Genomic DNA, 26,027 nt, shown 5'->3' on the forward strand with positions numbered 1-26,027 from the left:
TCTGTATCAGAGAGCCTCTAGGAAAATTAAACGAGGTAAGCACAGTAAGGTGCTCCTGAAGGTAGGAAAGGGACAGTTTCTCTTGCTGATCCGTAAGGTAAGCACCATGGTCTCGTAGTGAATGCGAGCTTCGACTGGAAGCCAGTGGAGTGTGTGGAGGAGCAGGGTGACATGGGAGAACCTGGGAAGGTTGAACATCAGGCGGACTGCAGCATTCTGGATAGGTTGGGGCGGCAGGGTAGCCTAGTGGTTAGAGCATTGGACTAGTAACCGAAAGGTTTCAAGTTCAAATCCCCGAGCTGACAAGGTACAAAATCTGTCGTTCTGCCCCTGAACAGGCAGTTAACCCACTGTTCCTAGGCCGTCATTGAAAATAAGAATTTGTTCTTAACTGACTTCGCATAGTTAAATAAAGGTTAAAAAAATAAAAAAAAGGTTTCAGGGGGGGTTTGATGGTACAAAGTGGGAGCACAGCCAACAGCGAGCTGCAGTAGTCCAGATGGGAAATGACTGGATTAGGACCTGAACCTCTTCCTGTGTGAGGTAGAGTCGTTCTCTACGGATGTTGTAGAGCATGAACCTGCAGGAGCGAGTCACTGATGTTCGCAGAGAATGACAGGGTGTCCAGGGTCACTCATAGGTTCTTTGCACTCTGTGAGGGGGACACCATGGAGTTGTCAACCGTGACAGAGAGGTCTTGGTGCGGGCAGGCCTTCCCACGGGAGGTAGAGCAGCTCTGCCTTGTTGAGGTTGAGCTTGAGGTGGTGGGCCGACATCCAAGCTGAAATACAGTATCTGCCAGGCATGCAGAGATGCTTGTCGCCACCTGGGTGTCAGAAGTGGGGAAGGTGAGAAGTAGTTTAGTGTCATCCGCATAGCAATGATAGGAGAGAACACGTGAGGATATGACAGAGCCGAGCGACTTGGTGTATAGAGAGAAGAGGAGAGGGCCTTGAACCGAGCCCTGGGGGACACCGGTAGAGAGATTAGATGGTTCAGACACAGATCCTCTACATGTCACTTGGCAGGAGCGGCCTGCAGAGCCTGACACACCTGAGAGGGCTGATGTTTCACAGTGTTGAAGGCAGAGGATAGATCTAGGGCAGAGGATAGATCTAGAACAGAGGATAGATCTAGAACAGACGATAGATCTAGAACAGACGATAGATATAGAACAGACGATAGATCTAGAACAGAGGATAGATCTAGAACAGAGGACGAGACCAGAGGAGAGAATCAGCTTTGGAAGTGTGAAGAGCCACCTTAACACAGTCTCCGGTTGAGTGAACCCGTCTTGAAGCCTGACTGGTTAGGGTCAAGAAGATGGTTCTGAGAGAGATAACGAGAGAGTTGGCCAGAAACAGCACGCTCAAGTGTTTTTGGAAAGAAAAGAAAGATGAGATACAGGTGTGTAGTTTTTTGACGTCAGAGGGACCGAGTGTCCATTTCGTGAGGAGGGCAAGTCCTCCATTTTGAAGTCGGAGCCAGTGGTCAGGGACGAGTTGATGAAGGAAGTGAGGAACTCTTTTGAAAGTAGTTGGCAAAGTCGTCCGCAGAGAGGAAAGGGGGAGGGGTGGAGGATTTAGGAAGAAGGTGAAGAATAGTTTTCTAGGGTAAGAGGCAGAAGCTTGACATTTAGTATGGTTAGAAAGTGGCCTTGTGCTAGGGTATAGAAAGGCATAACATTACAGAACATATCCCTGCCACCACACTAGGGTAAGAGGCAGAAGCTCGACATTTAGAGTGGTTAGAAAGTGGCTTTAGTAGCAGATACAGAGGAAGAGAAGGTAGAGAAGGAGGAGTGAAAGGATGATAGGTCCTCTGGAAGTTGAGTTTTCCTTCATTTGTGCTCAGTTGCCCGCAGCCCTGTTCTGTAAACTTGCAATGAGTCACTCAGCCATGGAGCAATAGGGGAGGGCTGAGGCTGCTGAGAGGAAAGGGACCGTGTGAGTCATAGGATGCAGAAAGGGAGGAGAGTAGGGGTCGAAGAGGCCGAATCAGGAGACAGAGGGGAGAAGATTTAGCAGAAGGGAGAGATGATAGGATAGAATAGGAGAGAGTAGAGGGAGAGATAGAACAAAGACTGCGATGGCGCATGACCTTCTGGGTAGGGACTGAGTGGTTAGGGTTGGAGGAGAGGGGGACCTGGAGGGGGTAGGGACTGAGTGGTTAGGGTTGGAGGAGAGGGAGACCTGGAGGGGTAGGGACTGAGTGGTTAGGGTTGGAAGAGAGGGAGACCTGGAGGGGGTAGGGACTGAGTGGTTAGGGTTGGAGGAGAGGGAGACCTGGAGGGGGTAGGGACTGAGTGGTTAGGGTTGGAGGAGAGGGAGACCTGGAGGGGGTAGAGACTGAGTGGTTAGGGTTGGAGGAGAGGGGGACCTGGAGGGGTAGAGACTGAGTGGTTAGGGTTGGAGGAGAGGGAGACCTGGAGGGGGTAGGGACTGAGTGGTTAGGGTTGGAGGAAAGGGAGACAGAAAAGGAAACAAAGTAGTGATCAGAGACCTGGAGGAGGTTACAGTGAGATTAGTAGGAGAACAGAGACCTGGAGGAGGTTTGCAGAGAGATCAGAAGGCGAACAGCTTGCCTTGTGAGTGGCAGCAGACTGGGAAAGGGTGAGGACAAAAAAGGCAAGGAGGGGAAAGAAAGAGGTGGAAAGAAATGAATCAAAGGCAGATGTCGGGAGGTTGAAGTCGCCAGGTACGATGAGCGGTGAGCCATCATCAGGAAATGAGCTTATCAAGGTGTCAAGCTCATTGAGGGACTCTCTAAAGGCACGGCAGATTTCCTCGTCTGAAGAGGAGTAAGGATCGGACCAAGATGCAGCTTGGTAAGTGTTCATGACGATTTAATAAAAACGAACTGAGCACTGAAATAGAAAACAATAAACGATGTGATGAAAACCGAAACAGTACCGTGTGGCGACAAACACTCACACGGAAACAAACACCCACAAACCAACAGTGAAACCCAGGCTACCTAAGTATGATTCTCAATCAGAGACAACTAACGACACCTGCCTCTGATTGAGAACCATACTAGGCTGAACACAAAAACCAACATAGAAAAACAAACATAGACTGCCCACCCCAACTCACGCCCTGACCATACTAAATAAAGACACAACAAAGGAAATAAAGGTCAGAACGTGACACACGCAGGGTACACTCATTTAGAAGGGTTGCAGACAAAGGTAACAAATTATATCTTCAAATTGAGTCTCCAACGTTTAAGAATGGGATTAATCCAGTGTCTGAGATGGAACTATCCTAACAGTAATTGGAACCCCCCAAAAAATCTAATCGTTTTGTTCTGAACATGGTAGTCTACTCCATCCAGTATAAAGGACACTGTGGACACTGTGGATCCAGACTGACAGTCAATCCTATTACCTCTCAGCACAGCAGAATCAAGCCAGGGACAAGAGAGGAGAGCAGAGGAGGGTAGGAGGAGAGGAGAGGAGAGGAGAGGAGAGGAGAGGAGAGGAGTTCAGGAGAGGAGAGGAGAGGAGAGGAGAGGAGAGAGGAGAGGAGAGGAGAGGAGAGGAGAGGAGAGGAGAGGAGGAGAGAGAAAGGAGAGGGAGAGAAGGGTAGAGGATAGGAGAGAAGAGGAAAGGAGAGGAGAGAAGGGTAGAGGATAGGAGAGAAGAGGAAAGGAGAGGAGAGAAGGGTAGAGGAGGGTAGAGGATAGGAGAAATGAGGAAAGGAGAGGAGAGATGAGGGTGGGAGAGGAAAGTGGGAGAGGAAAGGAGAAGAAGAGAGGAAAGGTGATGAGAGGAGGGAAGAGGAGGATAGGAAAGGAGAGGAGAGTTGAGACGGGTAGAGGATAGGAGAGAAGAGACGGGTAGAGGATAGGAGAGAAGAGGAGAGGAGAGTAGAGACGGGTAGAGGATAGGAGAGTAGAGACGGGTAGAGGATAGGAGAGAAGAGGAGAGGAGAGTAGAGACGGGTAGAGGATAGGAGAGAAGAGGAGAGGAGAGTAGAGACGGGTAGAGGATAGGAGAGAAGAGGATAGGAGAGTTGAGACGGGTAGAGGATAGGAGAGAAGAGGAGAGGAGAGTAGAGACGGGTAGAGGATAGGAGAGAAGAGGAGAGGAGAGTAGAGACGGGTAGAGGATAGGAGAGAAGAGACGGGTAGAGGATAGGAGAGAAGAGGAGAGGAGAGTAGAGACAGGTAGAGGATAGGAGAGAAGAGGAGAGAGGAGAGTAGAGACGGGTAGAGGATAGGAGAGAAGAGACGGGTAGAGGATAGGAGAGAAGAGGAGAGGAGAGTAGAGACGGGTAGAGGATAGGAGAGAAGAGGAGAGGAGAGTTGAGACGGGTAGAGGATAGGAGAGAAGAGACGGGTAAAGGAGAGAAGAGGAGAGGAGAGTTGAGACGGGTAGAGGATAGGAGAGAAGAGGAGAGGAGAGTAGAGACGGGTAGAGGATAGGAGAGAAGAGGAGAGGAGAGTAGAGACAAGTAGAGGATAGGAGAGAAGAGACGGGTAGAGGATAGGAGAGAAGAGGAGAGGAGAGTAGAGACGGGTAGAGGAGAGGAGAGAAGAGGAGAGGAGAGTTGAGACGGGTAGAGGATAGGAGAGAAGAGGATAGGAGAGTAGAGACGGGAGAGGATAGGAGAGAAGAGGAGAGGAGAGTAGAGACGGGTAGAGGATAGGAGAGAAGAGACGGGTAGAGGATAGGAGAGAAGAGACGGGTAGAGGATAGGAGAGTAGAGACGGGTAGAGGATAGGAGAGAAGAGGAGAGGAGAGTAGAGACGGGTAGAGGATAGGAGAGAAGAGGATAGGAGAGTAGAGACGGGTAGAGGATAGGAGAGTAGAGACGGGTAGAGGATAGGAGAGAAGAGGAGAGGAGAGTAGAGACGGGTAGAGGATAGGAGAGAAGAGGAGAGGAGAGTTGAGACGGGTAGAGGATAGGAGAGAAGAGGAGAGGAGAGTAGAGACGGGTAGAGGATAGGAGAGAAGAGACGGGTAGAGGATAGGAGAGAAGAGGAGAGGAGAGTAGAGACGGGTAGAGGATAGGAGAGAAGAGGAGAGGAGAGTAGAGACGGGTAGAGGATAGGAGAGAAGAGGAGAGGAGAGTTGAGACGGGTAGAGTAGGAGAGTAGAGACGGGTAGAGGATAGGAGAGAAGAGGAGAGGAGAGTTGAGACGGGTAGAGGATAGGAGAGAAGAGAGAGGAGAGTAGAGACGGGTAGAGGATAGGAGAGAAGAGGAGAGGAGAGTAGAGACGGGTAGAGGATAGGAGAGAAGAGACGGGTAGAGGAGAGGAGAGAAGAGATGGGTAGAGGATAGGAGAGAAGAGGATAGGAGAGTAGAGACGGGTAGAGGATAGGAGAGAAGAGGAGAGGAGAGTAGAGACGGGTAGAGGATAGGAGAGAAGAGACGGGTAGAGGATAGGAGAGAAGAGGAGAGGAGAGTAGAGACGGGTAGAGGATAGGAGAGAAGAGGAGAGGAGAGTAGAGACGGGTAGAGGATAGGAGAGAAGAGGAGAGGAGAGTAGAGACGGGTAGAGGATAGGAGAGGAGAGTAAAGGAGAGAAGAGGAGAGAGGAGACATTACAGGAAGTCGCCTTGGTTGGGATTAGGACTCCCTCTCTTTCTCTTTCTCTCTCACACACACACACACACACACACACAAGCTTATCATACTGATTAATTGTCTTTAATTGACACCCAACAGTTGTGACCTAATTTCCATTTCAAGCCCTGCATGTGTATGTGTGTGTGTGCGTGCGAGTGTGTGTGTGTGTGTGGGAATGATCTGTCGAGCGCTGAACAACTCCCCATATCGCTGGTTCATTAATAGTCTTCTTAATGTGAACCTCAATGCACCCTATTCCCTATCTAGTGCACCCTATTCCCTATCTAGTGTACCCTATTCCCTATCTAGTGTACCCTATTCCCTATCTAGTGCACCCTATTCCCTATCTAGTGCACCCTATTCCCTATCTAGTGCACCCTATTCCCTATCTAGTGCACCCTATTCCCTATCTAGTGCACCCTATTCCCTATCTAGTGCACCCTATTCCCTATCTAGTGCACCCTATTCCCTATCTAGTGCACCCTATTCCCTATCTAGTGCACCCTATTCCCTATCTAGTGCACCCTATTCCCTATCTAGTGCACCCTATTCCCTATCTAGTGCACCCTATTCCCTATCTAGTGCACCCTATTCCCTATCTAGTGCACCCTATTCCCTATCTAGTGCACCCTATTCCCCTATCTAATGCACCCTATTCCCTATCTAGTGCACCCTATTCCCTATCTAGTGCACCCTATTTGTAACGGTTTTCTAGTGGTGATGAAGGAGAGTCGGACCAAACTGCAGCGTGTCGATTGAGATTCATGTTTAATCAAATAAAGAAACACGAACACTAAACAAAACAATAAACGTAATCGAAACAGCCTATCTCGTGCAAACTAACCGAGAGTACACATAGGACACTAAGGACAATCACCCACGACAAACTCAAAGAATATGGCTGCCTAAATATGGTTCCCAATCAGAGACAACGATAAGCACCTGCCTCTGATTGAGAACCATTCCAGACAGCCATAGACTTTGCTAGATAACCCACTAAGCTACAATCCCAATACCACCACCAAAACCCCAAGACAAACACACCACAATTACAAAAACCCCATGCCACACCCTGGCCTGACCAAATACATAAAGATAAACACAAAATACTTTGACCAGGGCGTGACACTATTCCCTATCTAGTGCACCCTATTCACCTATCTAGTGCACACTATTCCCCTATCTAATGCACCCTATTCCCCTATCTAATGCACCCTATTCCTTATCTAGTGCACCATATTCCCCTATATAATGCACCCTATTCCTTATCTAATGCACCCTATTCCCTATCTAGTGCACCTTATTCCCTATCTAGTCCACCCTATTCCCTATATAGTGCACCCTATATAGTACACCCTATTCCCTATCTAGTGCACACTATTCCCCTATCTAGTGCACCCTATTCCCTACATAGTGCACCCTATCTAATGCACCCTATTCCCTATCTAGTGCACCCTATATAGTGCACCATATTCCCTATCTAGTGCACACTATTCCCCATCCTAGTGCACCCTATTCCCTATCTTGTGCACCCTATTCCCCTATATAGTGAACCCTATTCCCTATGTAGTGCAACCTATTCCCCTATCTAGCACCCTATTCCCTATCTAGTGCACCCTTTTCTCTATATAGTGCACCCTATCTAGTGCACCCTATTCCCTAACTAGTGCACCCTTTTCTCTATCTAGTGCACCCTAATCTAGTTCAACCAATTCCCCTATCTAGTGCACCCTATTCCCCTATCTAGTGCACCCTATTTCCTATCTAGTGCACCCTTTTCTCTACATCGTGCACCCTATCTACTTCAACCTATTCCCTATCTAGAGCACCCTATTCCCTATCTAGTGCAACCTATTCCCTATATAGTGCACCCTATTCCCATTCTAGTGCACCCTATTCCCTATCTAGTGCACCCTATTCCCTATCTAGTGCAACATATTCCCTATATAGTGCACCCTATTCCTATTCTAGTGCACCCTATTCCCTATCTAGTGCACCCTATTCCCTATCTAGTGCACCCTATTCCCTATCTAGTGCACCCTATTCTCCTATATAGTGCACCCAATTCCCATTCTAGTGCAACCTATTCCCTATCTAGTGCATCCTATTCCCTATCTAGTGCACCCTATTCCTTATCTAGTGCACCCTATTCTCCCTATAAAGTGCACCCTATTCCCATTCTAGTTCACACTATTCCCTATCTAGTGCACCCTATTCCCCTATCTAGTGCACCCTATTCCCCTATCTAGTGCACCCTATTCCCTATCTAGTCCACCCTATTCCCCTATCTAGTGCACCCTATTCCCTATCTAGTGCACCCTATTCCCTATCTAGTGCACCCTATTCCTTATCTAGTGCACCCTATTCTCCTATATAGTGCACCCAATTCCCATTCTAGTGCAACCTATTCCCTATATAGTGCATCCTATTCCCGATCTAGTGCACCCTTTCTATGTCTAGTGCACCCTATTCCCTATCTAGTGCAACCTATTCCTTATCTAGTGCAACCTATTCCCTATAAAGTGCACCCTATTCCCTATCTAGTGCACCCTATTCACCTATCTAGTGCACACTATTCCCCTATCTAATGCACCCTATTCCCCTATCTAATGCACCCTATTCCTTATCTAGTGCACCCTATTCCCCTATCTAATGCACCCTATTCCTTATCTAATGCACCCTATTCCCTATCTAGTGCACCTTATTCCCTATCTAGTCCACCCTATTCCCTATATAGTGCACCCTATATAGTACACCCTATTCCCTATCTAGTGCACACTATTCCCCTATCTAGTGCACCCTATTCCCTACATAGTGCACCCTATCTAATGCACCCTATTCCCTATCTAGTGCACCCTATATAGTGCACCATATTCCCTATCTAGTGCACACTATTCCCCTATCTAGTGCACCCTATTCCCTATCTTGTGCACCCTATTCCCCTATATAGTGCACCCTATTCCCTATGTAGTGCAACCTATTCCCCTATCTAGTGCACCCTATTCCCTATCTAGTGCACCCTTTTCTCTATATAGTGCAACCTAACTAGTGCACCCTATTCCCTATCTAGTGCACCCTATTCCCTATCTAGTGCACCCTATTCCCTATCTAGTGCACCCTATTCCCTATCTAGTGCACCCTTTTCCCTATCTAGTGCACCCTATTCCCTATCTAGTGCACCGTATTCCATATCTAGTACACCCTATTCCCTTATCTAGTGCACCCTATTCCCTATCTAGTGCACCCTTTTCTATGTCTAGTGCACCCTATTCCCTATCTAGTGCAACCTATTCCTTATCTAGTGCAACCTATTCCCAATCTAGTGCACACTATTCCCTATATAGTGCACCCTATTCCCTATCTAGTGCACCCTATTCCCTATATAGTGCACACTATTCCCTATATAGTGCACCCTATCCCCTATATAGTACACACTATTCCATATATAGTGCACACTATTCTCTATATAGTGCACCCTATCCACTATATAGTGCACACTATTCCCTATCTAGTGCACCCTATTCCCTATCTAGTGCACCCTTTTCTCTATATAGTGCACCCTATCTATTGCACCCTATTCCCTATCTAGTGCACCCTTTTCTCTATATAGTGCACCCTATCTAGTGCACCCTATTCCATATCTAGTGCACCCTATTCCCTATCTAGTGCACCCTATTCCCTATCTAGTGCACCCTTTTCTCTATATAGTGCACCCTATCTAGTGCACCCTATTCCCTATCTAGTGCACCCTATTCCCTATCTAGTGCACCCTATTCCCTATCTAGTGCACCCTTTTCTCTATATAGTGCAACCTAACTAGTGCACCCTATTCCCTATCTAGTGCACCCTATTCCCCTATCTAGTGCACCCTATTCCCTATCTAGTGCACACTTTTCTCTATATGGTGCACCCTATCTAGTGCACCCTATTCCATATATAGTGCAACCTATTCCCTATCTAGTGCACCCTATTCCCCTATCTAGTGCACCCTATTCCCTATCTAGTGCACCCTATTTCCCTATCTAGTGCACCCTATTTCCTATCTAGTGCACCCTTTTCTCTACAGAGTGCACCCTATCTAGTTCAACCTATTCCCTATCTAGTGCACCCTATTCCCTATATAGTGCACCCTATCCCCTATATAGTGCACCCTATTCCCTATCTAGTGCACCCTTTTCTATATCTAGTGCACCCTATTCCCTATCTAGTGCACCCTTTTCTATATATAGTGCACCCTATCTAGTGCACCCTATTCCCTATCTAGTGCACCCTTTTCCTATATAGTGCACCCTATCTAGTGCACCCTATTCCCTATCTAGTGCACCCTTTTCTCTATCTAGTGCACCCTATCTAGTTCAACCTATTCCCTATCTAGTGCACCCTTTACTTTATCTAGTGCACCCTATCTAGTTCAACCTATTCCCCTATCTAGTGCACCCTTTTCTCTACAGAGTGCACCCTATCTAGTTCAGCCTATTCCCTATCTAGTGCACCCTATTCCCTATATAGTGCACCCTATCCCCTATATAGTGCACACTATTCCCTATATAGTGCACACTATTCTCTATATAGTGCACCCTATTCCCTATATAGTGCACCCTATTCCCTATATAGTGCACCCTATCCCTATATAGTGCACACTATTCCCTATATAGTGCACCCTATTCCCTATATAGTGCACACTATTCCCTATATAGTGCACCCTATTCCCTATATAGTGCACACTATTCCCTATATAGTGCACCCTATCCCTGTATAGTGCACACTATTCCCTATCTAGTGCACCCTATTCCCTATCTAGTGCACCCTTTTCTCTATATAGTGCACCCTATCTAGTGCAGCCTATTCCCTATCTAGTGCGCCCTTTTCTCTACATAGTGCACTCTATCTAGTTCAACCTATTCCCTATCTGGTGCACCCTATTCCCTATCTAGTGCAACCTATTCCCTATATAGTGCACCTATTCTTTTCTCTATATAGTGCACCCTATCTAGTGCACCCTATTCCCTATCTAGTGCAACCTATTCTCTATCTAGTGCAACCTATTCCCTATATAGTGCACCCTATTCCCATTCTAGTGCACCCTATTCCCTATCTAGTGCACCCTATTCCCTATCTAGTGCACCCTATTCCCTATCTAGTGCACCCTTTTCTCTATATAGTGCACCCTATCTAGTGCACCCTATTCCCAATCTAGTGCACCCTTTTCTCTATCTAGTGCACCCTTTTCTCTATCTAGTGCACCCTATTCCCTATCTAGTGCACCTATTCCTATCTAGTGCAATCTAGTGCCCTATTCCCTATCTAGTGCACCCTATTCCCGATCTAGTGCACCCTATTCCCTATCTAGTGCACCCTTTCTCTATCTAGTGCACCCTATTCCCTATCTAGTGCACCCTTTTCTCTATATAGTGCACCCTATCTAGTGCACCCTATTCCCTATCTAGTGCACCCTTTTCTCTATATAGTGCACCCTATCTAGTGCACCCTATTCCCTATCTAGTGCACCCTTTTCTCTATCTAGTGCACCCTATCTAGTTCAACCTATTCCCTATCTAGTGCACCCTATTCCCTATCTAGTGCACCCTATTTCCCTATCTAGTGCACCCTATTTCCTATCTAGTGCACCCTTTTCTCTACAGAGTGCACCCTATCTAGTTCAACCTATTCCCTATCTAGTGCACCCTATTCCCTATATAGTGCACCCTATCCCCTATATAGTGCACACTATTCCCTATATAGTGCACACTATTCTCTATATAGTGCACCCTATTCCCTATATAGTGCACCCTATTCCCTATATAGTGCACCCTATTCCCTATATAGTGCACCCTATCCCTTATATAGTGCACACTATTCCCTATATAGTGCACCCTATTCCCTATATAGTGCACACTATTCCCTATATAGTGCACCCTATTCCCTATATAGTGCACACTATTCCCTATATAGTGCACACTATTCTCTATATAGTGCACCCTATCCCCTATATAGTACACACTATTCCCTATCTAGTGCACCCTATTCCCTATCTAGTGCACCCTTTTCTCTATATAGTGCACCCTATCTAGTGCAGCCCTATTCCCTATCTAGTGCGCCCTTTTCTCTATCATAGTGCACTCTATCTAGTTCAACCTATTCCCTATCTGGTGCACCCTATTCCCTATCTAGTGCAACCTATTCCCTATATAGTGCACCCTTTTCTCTATATAGTGCACCCTATCTAGTGCACCCTATTCCCTATCTAGTGCAACCTATTCTCTATCTAGTGCACCCTATCTAGTTCAACCTATTCCCTATCTAGTGCAACCTATTCCTATCTAGTGCACCCTATTCCCTATCTAGTGCACTGTTTTCTCTATCTAGTGCACCCTATCTAGTTCAACCTATTCCCTATCTAGTGCAACCTATTCCTTATCTAGTGCAACCTATTCCCTATATAGTGCACCCTATTCCCATTCTAGTGCACCCTATTCCCTATCTAGTGCACCCTATTCCCCTATCTAGTGCACCCTATTCCCTATCTAGTGCACCGTATTCCATATCTAGTACACCCTATTCCCTTATCTAGTGCACCCTATTCCCTATCTAGTGCACCCTTTTCTATGTCTAGTGCACCCTATTCCCTATCTAGTGCAACCTATTCCTTATCTAGTGCAACCTATTCCCAATCTAGTGCACCCAAATTCCCTATCTAGTGCACCCTATTCCCTATCTAGTGCACCCTTTTCTCTATATAGTGCACCCTATCTAGTGCACCCTATTCCCTATCTAGTGCACCCTTTTCTCTATCTAGTGCACCCTAATCTAGTTCAACCTATTCCCCTATCTAGTGCACCCTATTCCCCTATCTAGTGCACCCTATTTCCTATCTAGTGCACCCTTTTCTCTACAGAGTGCACCCTATCTAGTTCAACCTATTCCCTGTATCTAGTGCACCCTATTCCCTATCTAGTGCAACCTATTCCCTATATAGTGCACCCTATTCCCATTCTAGTGCACCTTATTCCCTATCTAGTGCACCCTATTCCCATTCTAGTGCACCTTATTCCTATCTAGTGCACCCTATTCCCTATCTAGTGCACCCTATTCCCTATCTAGTGCACCCTATTTCCTATCTAGTGCACCGTTTTCTCTACAGTGCACCCTATCTAGTTCAACCTATTCCCTATCTAGTGCACCCTATTCTCTATCTAGTGCAACCCTATTCCCTATATAGTGCACCCTATTCCCATTCTAGTGCACCTATTCCCTATCTAGTGCACCCTATTCCCTATCTAGTGCACCCTATTCCCTATCTAGTGCACCCTATTTCCTATCTAGTGCACCCTTTTCTCTATAGAGTGCACCCTATCTAGTTCAACCTATTCCCTATCTAGTGCACCCTATTCCCTATCTAGTGCAACCTATTCCCTATCTAGTGCATTCCCTATCTAGTTCAACCTATTCCCTATCTAGTGCACCCTATTCCCTATCTAGTGCACCCTTTTCTCTATCTAGTGCACCCTATTCCCTATCTAGTGCACCCTATTCCCTATCTAGTGCACCCTATTCCCCTATCTAGTGCACCCTATTTCCTATCTAGTGCACCCTTTTCTCTATCTAGTGCACCCTATTCCCTATCTAGTTCAACCTATTCCCTATCTAGTGCACCCTATTCCCTATATAGTGCACCCTATTCCCTATATAGTGCACACTATTCCCTATATAGTGCACCTATTCTCTATATAGTGCACCCTATCCCCTATATAGTGCACACTATTCCCATTCTAGTGCACCTTATTCCCTATCTAGTGCACCCTATTCCCTATCTAGTGCACCCTATTCCCTATCTAGTGCACCCTATTTCCTATCTAGTGCACCCTTTTCTCTACAGAGTGCACCCTATTCTAGTTCAACCTATTCCCTATCTAGTGCACCCTATTCCCTATCTAGTGCACCTATTCCCTATCTAGTGCACCCTATCTAGTTCAACCTATTCCCCTATCTAGTGCACCCTATTCCCTATCTAGTGCACCCTTTTCTCTATCTAGTGCACCCTATCTAGTTCAACCTATTCCCCTATCTAGTGCACCCTATTCCCCTATCTAGTGCACCCTATTTCCCTATCTAGTGCACCCTATTTCCTATCTAGTGCACCCTTTTCTCTACAGAGTGCACCCTATCTAGTTCAACCTATTCCCTATCTAGTGCACCCTATTCCCTATATAGTGCACCCTATCCCCTATATAGTGCACACTATTCCCTATATAGTGCACACTATTCTCTATATAGTGCACCCTATTCCCTATATAGTGCACCCTATTCCCTATATAGTGCACCCTATCCCTTATATAGTGCACACTATTCCCTATATAGTGCACCCTATTCCCTATATAGTGCACACTATTCCCTATATAGTGCACCCTATTCCCTATATAGTGCACACTATTCCCTATATAGTGCACACTATTCTCTATATAGTGCACCCTATCCCTGTATAGTGCACACTATTCCCTATCTAGTGCACCCTATTCCTATCTAGTGCACCCTTTTCTCTATATAGTGCACCCTATCTAGTGCAGCCTATTCCCTATCTAGTGCGCCCTTTTCTCTACATAGTGCACTCTATCTAGTTCAACCTATTCCCTATCTGGTGCACCCTATTCCCTATCTAGTGCAACCTATTCCCTATATAGTGCACCCTTTTCTCTATATAGTGCACCCTATCTAGTGCACCCTATTCCCTATCTAGTGCAACCTATTCTCTATCTAGTGCAACCTATTCCCTATATAGTGCACCCTATTCCCATTCTAGTGCACCCTATTCCCTATCTAGTGCACCCTATTCCCCTATCTAGTGCACCCTATTCCCTATCTAGTGCACCCTTTTCTCTATATAGTGCACCCTATCTAGTGCACCCTATTCCCAATCTAGTGCACCCTTTTCTCTATCTAGTTCACCCTATTCCCTATCTAGTGCAACCTATTCCCTATCTAGTGCAACCTATTCCTTATCTAGTGCAACCTATTCCCTATATAGTGCACCCTATTCCCGATCTAGTGCACCCTATTCCCTATCTAGTGCACCCTATTCCCTATCTAGTGCACCCTTTTCTCTATATAGTGCACCCTATCTAGTGCACCCTATTCCCTATCTAGTGCACCCTTTTCTCTATCTAGTGCACCCTATTCCCTATCTAGTGCACCCTTTTCTATATATAGTGCACCCTATCTAGTGCACCCTATTCCCTATCTAGTGCACCCTTTTCTCTATATAGTGCACCCTATCTAGTGCACCCTATTCCCTATCTAGTGCACCCTTTTCTCTATCTAGTGCACCCTATCTAGTTCAACCTATTCCCCTATCTAGTGCACCCTATTCCCCTATCTAGTGCACCCTATTTCCCTATCTAGTGCACCCTATTTCCTATCTAGTGCACCCTTTTCTCTACAGAGTGCACCCTATCTAGTTCAACCTATTCCCTATCTAGTGCACCCTATTCCCTATATAGTGCACCCTATCCCCTATATAGTGCACACTATTCCCTATATAGTGCACACTATTCTCTATATAGTGCACACTATTCCTATATAGTGCACCCTATTCCCTATATAGTGCACCTATTCCCTATCTAGTGCACCTATTCTCTATATAGTGCACCCTATCCCCTATATAGTGCACACTATTCCCTATCTAGTGCACCCTATTCCCTATCTAGTGCACCCTTTTCTCTATATAGTGCACCCTATCTAGTGCAGCCTATTCCCTATCTAGTGCGCCCTTTTCTCTACAGAGTGCACCCTATCTAGTTCAACCTATTCCCTATCTAGTGCACCCTATTCCCTATATAGTGCACCCTATCCCACCTATTCCCTATAGTGCACACTATTCCTATATAGTGCACCTATTCTCTATATAGTGCACACTATTCCCTATATAGTGCACCCTATTCCCTATATAGTGCACACTATTCCCTATATAGTGCACCCTATTCCCTATATAGTGCACACTATTCCCTATATAGTGCACACTATTCTCTATATAGTGCACCCTATCCCCTGTATAGTGCACACTATTCCCTATCTAGTGCACCCTATTCCCTATCTAGTGCACCCTTTTCTCTATATAGTGCACCCTATCTAGTGCAGCCTATTCCCTATCTAGTGCGCCCTTTTCTCTACATAGTGCACTCTATCTAGTTCAACCTATTCCCTATCTGGTGCACCCTATTCCCTATCTAGTGCAACCTATTCCCTATATAGTGCACCCTTTTCTCTATATAGTGCACCCTATCTAGTGCACCCTATTCCCTATCTAGTACAACCTATTCTCTATCTAGTGCACCCTATCTAGTTCAACCTATTCCCTATCTAGTGCAACCTATTCCTTATCTAGTGCACCCTATTCCCTATCTAGTGCACTGTTTTCTCTATCTAGTGCACCCTATCTAGTTCAACCTATTCCCTATCTAGTGCAACCTATTCCTTATCTAGTGCAACCTATTCCCTATATAGTGCACCCTATTCCCATTCTAGTGCACCCTATTCCCTATCTAGTGCACCCTATTCCCTATCTAGTGCACCCTATTCCCTATCTAGTGCACCCTTTTCTCTATATAGTGCACCCTATCTAGTGCACCCTATTCCCAATCTAGTGCACCCTTTTCTCTATCTAGTGCACCCTTTTCTCTATCTAGTGCACCCTATTCCTATCTAGTGCAACCTATTCCTATCTAGTGCAACCTATTCCCTATATAGTGCACCCTATTCCCTATCTAGTGCACCCTATCTAGTTCAACCTATTCCCCTATCTAGTGCACCCTATTCCCTATCTAGTGCACACTATTCCCTATCTAGTGCACCCTTTTCTCTATCTAGTGCACCCTATCTAGTTCAACCTATTCCCTATCTAGTGCACCCTATTCCCTATCTAGTGCAACCTATTCCCTATCTCGTGCACCCTATCTAGTTCAACCTATTCCCCTATCTAGTGCACCCTATTCCCTATCTAGTGCAACCTATTCCCTATCTCGTGCACCCTATCTAGTTCAACCTATTCCCCTATCTAGTGCACCCTATTCCCCTATCTAGTGCACCCTATTTCCTATCTAGTGCACCGTTTTCTCTACAGAGTGCACCCTATCTAGTTCAACCTATTCCCTGTCTAGTGCACCCTATTCCCTATCTAGTGCAACCCATTCCCTATATAGTGCACCCTATTCCCATTCTAGTGCACCTTATTCCCTATCTAGTGCACCCTATTCCCATTCTAGTGCACCTTATTCCCTATCTAGTGCACCCTATTCCCCTATCTAGTGCACCCTATTCCCCTATCTAGTGCACCCTATTTCCTATCTAGTGCACCGTTTTCTCTACAGAGTGCACCCTATCTAGTTCAACCTATTCCCTGTCTAGTGCACCCTATTCCCTATCTAGTGCAACCCATTCCCTATATAGTGCACCCTATTCCCATTCTAGTGCACCTTATTCCCTATCTAGTGCACCCTATTCCCTATCTAGTGCACCCTATTCCCTATCTAGTGCACCCTATTTCCTATCTAGTGCACCCTTTTCTCTACAGAGTGCACCCTATCTAGTTCAACCTATTCCCTATCTAGTGCACCCTATTCCCTATCTAGTGCAACCTATTCCCTATCTCGTGCACCCTATTCCCTATCTAGTGCACCCTATTCCCGTATCTAGTGCACCCTATTCCTATCTAGTGCACCCTATTCCCCTATATAGTGCACCCTATTCCCATTCTAGTGCACCCTATTCCCTATCTAGTGCACCCTATTCCCTATATAGTGCACCCTATTCCCTATCTAGTGCAACCTATTCCCTATATAGTGCACATATAGTGCACTATTGCACCCTATTCTATATAGTGCACCCTATTCCCTATATAGTGCACACTATTCCCTATATAGTGCACCCTATCCCTATATAGTGCACACTATTCTCTATATAGTGCACCCTATTCCCTATATAGTGCACACTATTCTCTATATAGTGCACACTATTCCCTATATAGTGCACCCTATTCCCTATATAGTGCACCCTATTCCCTATATAGTGCACACTATTCTCTATATAGTACACCCTATTCCCTATATAGTGCACACTATTCTCTATATAGTGCACCCTATCCCCTATATAGTGCACACTATTCTCTATATAGTGTACCCTATCCCCTATATAGTGCATCCTATTCCCTATATAGTGCACCCTATTCCCTATATAGTGCACACTATTCTCTATATAGTGCACCCTATTCCCTATATAGTGCACCCTATTCCCTATATAGTGCACCCTATTCCCTATATAGTGCACCCTATCCCCTATATAGTACACACTATTCCCTATATAGTGCACACTATTCTCTATATAGTGCACCCTATGCCCTATATAGTGCACACTATTCCCTATATAGTGCACCCTATCCCCTATTATCTACCTCACTTGCCTTGGCAATGTTAACACATGTTTCCCATGCCAATAAAGCCCTTGAATTGAATTGAATTGACAGCTGAATGGTCATTCATCAGTTTCCTACTGTCTGCTAGGTGTGGGAATACTACCTAGGATAACACACTGGTGCACTGGCATTACATTGAGTCTATCTGTCTGTGTGTGTGTGTGTGTGTGTGTGTGTGTGTGTGTGTGTGTGTGTGTGTGTGTGTGTGTGTGTGTGTGTGTAGTGTGTGTGTTTCTAAGGCTGTCTGTCTGTCCTAGAGGGTGTTCTGTCTGTCCTAAAGGGTGTTCTGACTGTCCTAGAGGGTATTCTAGAAACTTTTTCAAAAGATCATTGGAGGATGTGTGTGTGTGTGTGTGTGTGTGTGTGTGTGTGTGTGTGTGTGTGTGTGTGTGTGTGTGTGTGTGTGTGTGTGTGTGTGTGTGTGTGTGTGTGTGTGTGTGTGTGGTAGTGTGTGTGTTTCTAAGGCTGTCTGTCTGTCCTAGAGGGTGTTCTGTCTGTCCTAGAGGGTGTTCTGTCTGTCCTAGAGGGTGTTCTGTCTGTCCTAGAGGGTGCTCTGTCTGTCCTAGAGGGTGTTCTGTCTGTCCTAGAGGGTGTTCTGTCTGTCCTAGAGGGTGCTCTGTGCTCTGTCTGTCCTAGAGGGTGTTCTGTCTGTCCTAGAGGGTGTTCTGTCTGTCCTTTTTAGAGGGTGTTCTGACTGTCCTAGATTTTGGTGTTCTGACTGTCCTAGAGGGTGTTCTGTCTGTCCTAGAGGGTGTTCTGTCTGTCCTGATTGGGTGTTCTATCTGTCCTAGAGGGTGTTCTGTCTGTCCTTTTAGATTAAAAGGGTATTCTAGAAACTTTTTTCAAAAGATCATTTTTTAATACATTTGAATATTTGTTTTATAATAGCATTAAAAGGCATTGTTAAAGTGCCTAAACAGTCTCCACCCAAAAATGACAATATATTTTGGTATTTTACTGTTTAACATTAACCAGTTTTATAATAGCATCAGTCCACTATTTGACATGTCTGCAATCACGTTTTCAAGATACATAACTTTCGGAATACAGGAATACAGCCGGTATGATGCATTTGGCATTGCTTTGGTACACTAGAAGAAGTACTGAATGCTGATTGGCTGAAAGCTGTGGTATATCAGACCATATACCATGGGTATGACAATATATATATATATATATTTTACTGCTCTAATAACATTGCTAACCAGTTTTATAATAGCATTAAAAGGCATTGTGTCGTGCCTAAGCACAGTCCTTCGCCGCGGTATATTCGCCATGTACCATGGGTATGACAATATATATATATATATATTTTACTGCTCTAATAACATTGGTAATTATTGCTTAAATGGAAAGCTGCATTTGCCTTGCAGCGTTGCACTGCAGTGGGTTCTGTGTGATGCTGGATTTAACCAACATACGCATCAAACTGCACACGTACGACTTGACAGAAATAGTAGCAAACGGTGAATGTTGAACTTTTGTTGCACACATATCCACAAAAAAATAAATAAAAATTGGATTACATCCTGAAAAAAGAAGAAGTTTGAATGCAGAATTTATTACGCAGTATTGATGCAATGACACTGTTGGTTTCATCAAGGCGTAAGAGGCTTGTCTGTTAAAAGGACAATGACACCTCCGGTGAAACTGCTGTGATTTATACCGGTATATATATATATTTATTTTTGGGGCTGCCGACCACATTGAAGTAGATAGGCCCGCAGGTCGTCATATCAGGCTACTCTAGAGACTGAAGTGAAGTGAACAACAAAAATGTAGTATTGTATTATTACACATTATTTAGTAATCTAGGCTACCCACAATTCAATTGGAGCTGAAAATAAAGTATAGGTTAGGCTTATTAAATCTAGACTACTACACGCTATTCGTTTCCACAATTGCATTAATGAACGACATTCATATAGGGGCCCATTTAGGACTAACCTTGTAACCTTGTAAATACCAGACTGATTTCATGCTGTGCAGCAACATTCATCCCAGCTGGCACATAACGTTCTTAGAACCATCCCAGCTGGCACATAACGTTCTTAGAACCATCCCAGCTGGCACATAACGTTCTTAGAACCATCCCAGGTGGCACATAACGTTCTTAGAACCATCCCAGTTAGCACATAACGTTCTGAGAACCATCCCAGCTAGCACATAACGTTCTGAGAACCATATGTTTCTTAGAGCTTGATGATAGTATGGTTATCCTATGGTTATTGTGCATATAACATTACCATATAGTTCTGGGAAGGGTGCAGGATATACCCAGCTAGCACATAATGTTCTGAGAACCATATGTTTCTTTAGGTTGGAATGTCAATACTTCAGCATAACGCTTCCTAAAGGTTTCCTCGTGGTTATATTAAAAGTAATGTTCTCAGAACGTTCAGAGAATGTTAAGAAACAACATTCTTTTGTGGGTATTTCAGTACTTCATTATATCGGTTTCTGCAGGTTTCCTCGTGGTTCTATTTAAAAACTTTCCATAAATACCACAAGAAAACATTAGTAACATTCAAAGAATATTATTTAAAAATATATACATATACATGTTCTCAGTGTCAACAAAACTCTATCCTCTATCTTGTTAAGTGTGTTCAGGTGTGTTGGCCACGCCCACTAATTAGCCACACCTGATCTTAATGAGTGCTTGTTACCTTTGAAATGGAGTCTCAAAAACCCCCAGCTCTGTATGAGTTTTAAAAAAAAACATGGCATGCTAGCTGCATCCTGGTGGCACAGAGAACTAATTTCCATGGAAACCTAACAGAAGATCATAGATTTGAATCTTACTGACGCTGTGCCACAACAAAAAAATGAATGTGTTTACATGGCTAAGCCAATGAATTTCCATGTGTCTTATCAGTGCTTGGTGTTCAGAACAGTTAACCTAAGCTAACAGTGTAATTAAAAGTATTTTAGAAACATTCTGTGAAAGTTTTAAGGAAGTTATGCACAAAAAAAAAAACTCTAAACTGCTGAATGTAACTTTTTGGGGGACTGACCAAATTCACATAGAAATGTGAGTTATCGATCTGTCATTTTCATTGAAAGCAAGACTAAGAAGCGGTATATCTCTTCTATGTGCGTATTTTCTATGCTGCCTGTTAATTAAGTTCATTTTTTTGCTTCTTTTACTTTCTGTTTTGTACACCAGCTTCAAACAGCTAAAAATACTGTATTTTTGCCAATGGAAAATATATTTCACTGTAATTCAGATGGTACAATTGATTCTCTACACAATGACTGCTTGTTTTGTCATAAACTGAAATTAGGCAAACTATTAGAATTTTTGGAACCAGAAAATGGTGGCGCAATTTATGCATATCGCACCTTTAGATTTAATTGAAAACATTCACAACATTTAGAGAATGTTCTCAGAACCTTATTTAATTTAATAACCTTCAAATAACCTTTAATTTCCATTCTCAGAACCTTATTTAATTACCTTCAAATAACCTATAATTTCTGTTAATAAAACATCCCAGGAAAACGTTCTCAGAACAGGTGAAATGTTCACTTCAGTTCTCAGATCTAAACATGAAGGTTCTCAGAACTAAACATGAATGTTCTCAGAACTAAACATGAATGTTCTCAGAACTAAACATGAAGGTTCTCAGAACAGGTGAAATGTTCACTTCAGTTCTCAGATCTAAACATGAAGGTTCTCAGAACTAAACATGAAGGTTCTCAGAACAGGTGAAATGTTCATTTCAGTTCTCAGATCTAAACATGAAGGTTCTCAGAACTAAACATGAAGGTTCTCAGAACAGGTGAAATGTTCACTTCAGTTCTCAGATCTAAACATGAAGGTTCTCAGAACTAAACATGAAGGTTCTCAGAACTAAACATGAATGTTCTCAGAACTAAACATTCAAGTTCTCAGATCTAAACATGAAGGTTCTCAGAACTAAACATGAATGTTCTCAGATCTAAACATGAAGGTTCTCAGAACTAAACATGAAGGTTCTCAGAACAGGTGAAATGTTCACTTCAGTTCTCAGATCTAAACATGAAGGTTCTCAGAACTAAACATGAAGGTTCTCAGAACTAAACATGAATGTTCTCAGAACTAAACATGAAGGTTCTCAGAACTAAACATGAAGGTTCTCAGAACTAAACATGAATGTTCTCAGAACTAAACATGAAGGTTCTCATGACTAAACATGAAGGTTATCAGAACAGGTGAAATGTTCACTTCAGTTCTCAGATCTAAACATGAAGGTTCTCAGAACTAAACATGAAGGTTCTCAGAACTAAACATGAATGTTCTCAGAACTAAACATGAAGGTTCTCAGAACTAAACATGAATGTTCTCAGAACTAAACATGAATGTTCTCAGAACTAAACATGAAGGTTCTCAGAACTAAACATGAAGGTTATCAGAACAGGTGAAATGTTCACTTCAGTTCTCAGATCTAAACATTTGATATTTTAGTAGACACTCTTACTGTAGTGTTTTTCCTTGTCCACTGTGGGAATCGAACCCTCGACTCCGGCAGTGCACGAGCCATGCTCTAGCAACTGAGCCATGCTCTAGCAACTGAGCAACACATTATCTACCAGGACACTTCTGGCTTCCTTCCCAGAACCAAACCAAAAACTTGCATTCCCACAACTTCCAAGGAATCAAATGTGCTTGCTGGTATGTAAGCTCATGGGATCAGGCGGCTTTGCGAGGCTAATTTAGGACTATGATTGGTGAGTTAAATGCGCTTTATGACATTAGACAAAACAGAGGTATAAATGCAACCATTTGGCAAAAGCACATTACCTTGTGTAGTTTCCACATAGCTCCCAGAGCCTTGACTTCATGTGTTCCGTGCTTCCCTTCCTCTAAACACTGGTAACACACCGGCATCTTGCACTGAACACAGTACATGCTCAGGTTCTCCAGTTCGTGCTCTGTACAAGTAGAGATCTTCCGGGGACTTGTCCGACGGCTTACCCGGCCGTGCGCCGGGGGCACGAGGCGATGCTTGGCTAGCGGACCTCGAGGGGGGTGGCACCTCAAGCGACAAGGGTCACAGTAGAACACGTCACATTGCTCGCACATCACAGTGGCCTCTTTGGGACTCTTCTCGCAGAGCTGACACTTGAGGGCGGCTGCTTTGCTCTGCTGGTACCGGTCCACAACCCCTTCCAGCACCCGGTTCTTGGCAAACCCGCGGAGCCCCCTTTCGTCCAGGTTGAGGCTGCGATGGCATTGCGGGCAGGTGATGCAGGAGTTCCGGGGGATAGGGGGTAGAGAGCCCTGGTGTCCTAGTAAGTGGTGCTGAGCAGGAGGTTGGGGGACGGCAGGGGGGAATACACGCACACCATTTGGGGATTTCTGGCAAGGGGTGGTCGGGGCACTTACGAATCCACCATAGGAGCCATATCCACTGTCCGCTTCGCTGTACAAGCTCATCTTATCCAGGTCTAGATAGTCATAATCAGATAGCCCCGAGCCAGACGCACGGCTACTCTGTGGAGATTCGGCGTCTGGTGTCTGTACTAGGATATTCCGAGCGCAAGCCAGGCAAATGTTGTGGGAGCACGGTAGAAGGATCGGCTCCCGGAAAAAAGATCCGCAGACAGGACATTTTAATTCTTCTTCCATTTCATCCATTTTAAATTCACTTCGGAGAGAAATAGTATCTCCCAATTCCAGAGAAGTTGTTATATTTGATAAATCAGAAAGCTGTTGCGTGTACTGCCAGCGGTCGTCTTTTTCAGCATCCATCCACCACAGTAAATGCAACCTTGGAAGGAGGCAGGCAAATATATTCTGCAAACTATTCCGAGACAACTCACTTTCTAGCCAATACACAAACGGTGTTGCAAACGTCGGCTAATCCAGAGCAGCTATTGGACAAAGCAGCCGTCAGTCTAATGGTTCTAGACCAGTCAGGTATGCTCTACCACAACATAATTTCCATACGATGACGACAGCGCCTGGCATTCTCAATTCTCTTAGTGGTATCGATTGGAAACAACACAATATATTACTAATTAAGAACACAGTCGTCTATGAAACTATGAGCATGAACCAATAATACACATTTTCTCTCTCTCTCTCTCTCTCTCTCTCTCTCTCTCTCTCTCTCTCTCTCTCCTCTCTCTCTCTCTCTCTCTCCCTCTCTCTCCCTCTCTCTCTCTCTCTCTCTCTCTCTCTCTCTCTCTCTCTCAATTCAATTCAATTTCAATTCAAGGGCTTTATTGGCATGGGAAACATGTGTTAACATTGCCAAAGCAAGTGAGGTAGACAACATACAAAGTGAATATATAAAGTGAAAAACAACAAAAATTAACAGTAAACATTACACATACAGAAGTTTCAAAACAGTAAAGACATTACAAATGTCATATTATATATATATACAGTGTTCTAACAATGTACAAATGGCTAAAGGACACAAGATAAAATAAATAAGCATAAATATGGGTTGTATTTACAATGGTGTTCGTTCTTCACTGGTTGCCCTTTCTCGTGGCAACAGGTCACAAATCTTGCTGCTGTGATGGCACACTGTGGAATTTCACCCAGTAGATATGGGAGTTTTTCAAAATTGGATTTGTTTTCAAATTCTTTGTGGATCTGTGTAATCTGAGGGATATGTCTCTCTAATATGGTCATACATTGGGCAGGAGGTTAGGAAGTGCAGCTCAGTTTCCACCTCATTTTGTGGGCAGTGAGCACATAGCCTGTCTTCTCTTGAGAGCCATGTCTGCCTCGGCGGCCTTTCTCAATAGCAAGGCTATGCTCACTGAGTCTGTACATAGTCAAGGCTTTCTCTCTCTCTCTCTCTCTCTCTCTCTCTCTCTCTCTCTCTCTCTCTCTCTCTCTCTCTCTCTCTCTCTCTCTCTCTCTCTCTCTCTCTCTCTCTCTCTCTCTCTCTCTCTCTCCTGAACTCAGGGGTAGAAGTAACATAGCAAAGGCAAATCCATGAAATGACAGTTTTTCTCAATTGCTAAAACACCATTTCTGAAACCTTTGCTCCATTTCCTGAAAACATTAAACACAGAACCTAATCTTCAAGCACTATTTACATAAACCTCTGACTCCTCTCGCAAAATGAAACATTCACCTCAAAACAGTTTTACCTGTTGTTCCAAATCAAACACTGCTCTCAAATCATAAACAAAGTGATCAAAATGATATACACTCTCAAGCAGTCAGTAAACAATACACCGAAAAATAGAAAACACATTGTTCAAAACATACAATTCTCAGGGAGAAGTACATTTTTAATCAAAAAAAATATTCAGATTTATCTGTCATTGTCTTTTGATGAAGGAAAACATGTTCTATCATAGTAGCTCAAAAATGGATCAGAAATGACTTCTCTGCTTTGCTCTTTGCAATTTGTTTTTTTGTTCTTCCTCCTCCTTGTACCCCTATTTTTACTGTACTGTACCCTGCATCTCACAAACCTGTCCTTTCTCTCTGTGATACTGTAATTCTTGTTCTTTGTTGATATGAACCTCCAACCAGTCAATCTATTGAGCAGTCAGTACTGTTAATAAATGGAAAGCACAATGTTCAGGGCCATACAATTTGTCCATTGTACAGTATACAGCCTACAATGCACTGTACTACAGTATACAATACTAAAAGGGAGAAAAATCAAAGGAGTAAACATGTGATCAATGTGCTTCTTCTTGTCTTTGGGCTGGGTCAGGCCAGAGCACTTCGTCGACAGCACAAGCAATATTGTCCCTCCTGAGGCAACGGGGGAAGAAGCCTCTTGTGTGCCGTATCCAGCCCTGACATGATTCCTCACCTATATCACCACAGGCTAAATCCATAGCTTGCAGTAGATTTACTCTGTTGTAGGGTTGTCTATCATACACTTTCCATCTCCACGAGGAGAAAAACTCCTCAATCGGATTCAGGAAAGGCGAGTATGGAGGGAGGTACAAGTTCATAAACTGCCCATTGATGTGAAACCATTCCCTTACCTGAGCAGCTCGGTGGAAACTGACATTGTCCCAC

The 26,027-nt window shown here is 44.3% G+C and overlaps 1 protein-coding gene across 2 annotated transcripts in view; it reads right to left on the bottom strand.

The window, feature by feature from the left end:
* The window catches only part of LOC112247873 (E3 ubiquitin-protein ligase TRIM9), an 88,133-nt gene extending 64,333 nt beyond the window's left edge, over positions 1-23,800 (bottom strand). For both annotated transcript variants that reach the window (XM_042325158.1, XM_042325157.1), the window contains exon 1: positions 22,824-23,800. In XM_042325158.1, the coding sequence (XP_042181092.1) occupies positions 22,824-23,774 (951 nt within the window). In that variant the 5' untranslated portion in view covers positions 23,775-23,800. The remainder of the gene's footprint in view (positions 1-22,823) is intronic.
* Between the last annotated feature and the right edge of the window lie 2,227 nt (positions 23,801-26,027).

Source organism: Oncorhynchus tshawytscha, linkage group LG08 (genome assembly GCF_018296145.1).
Source record: "Oncorhynchus tshawytscha isolate Ot180627B linkage group LG08, Otsh_v2.0, whole genome shotgun sequence".
Lineage (NCBI taxonomy): Eukaryota > Metazoa > Chordata > Actinopteri > Salmoniformes > Salmonidae > Oncorhynchus > Oncorhynchus tshawytscha.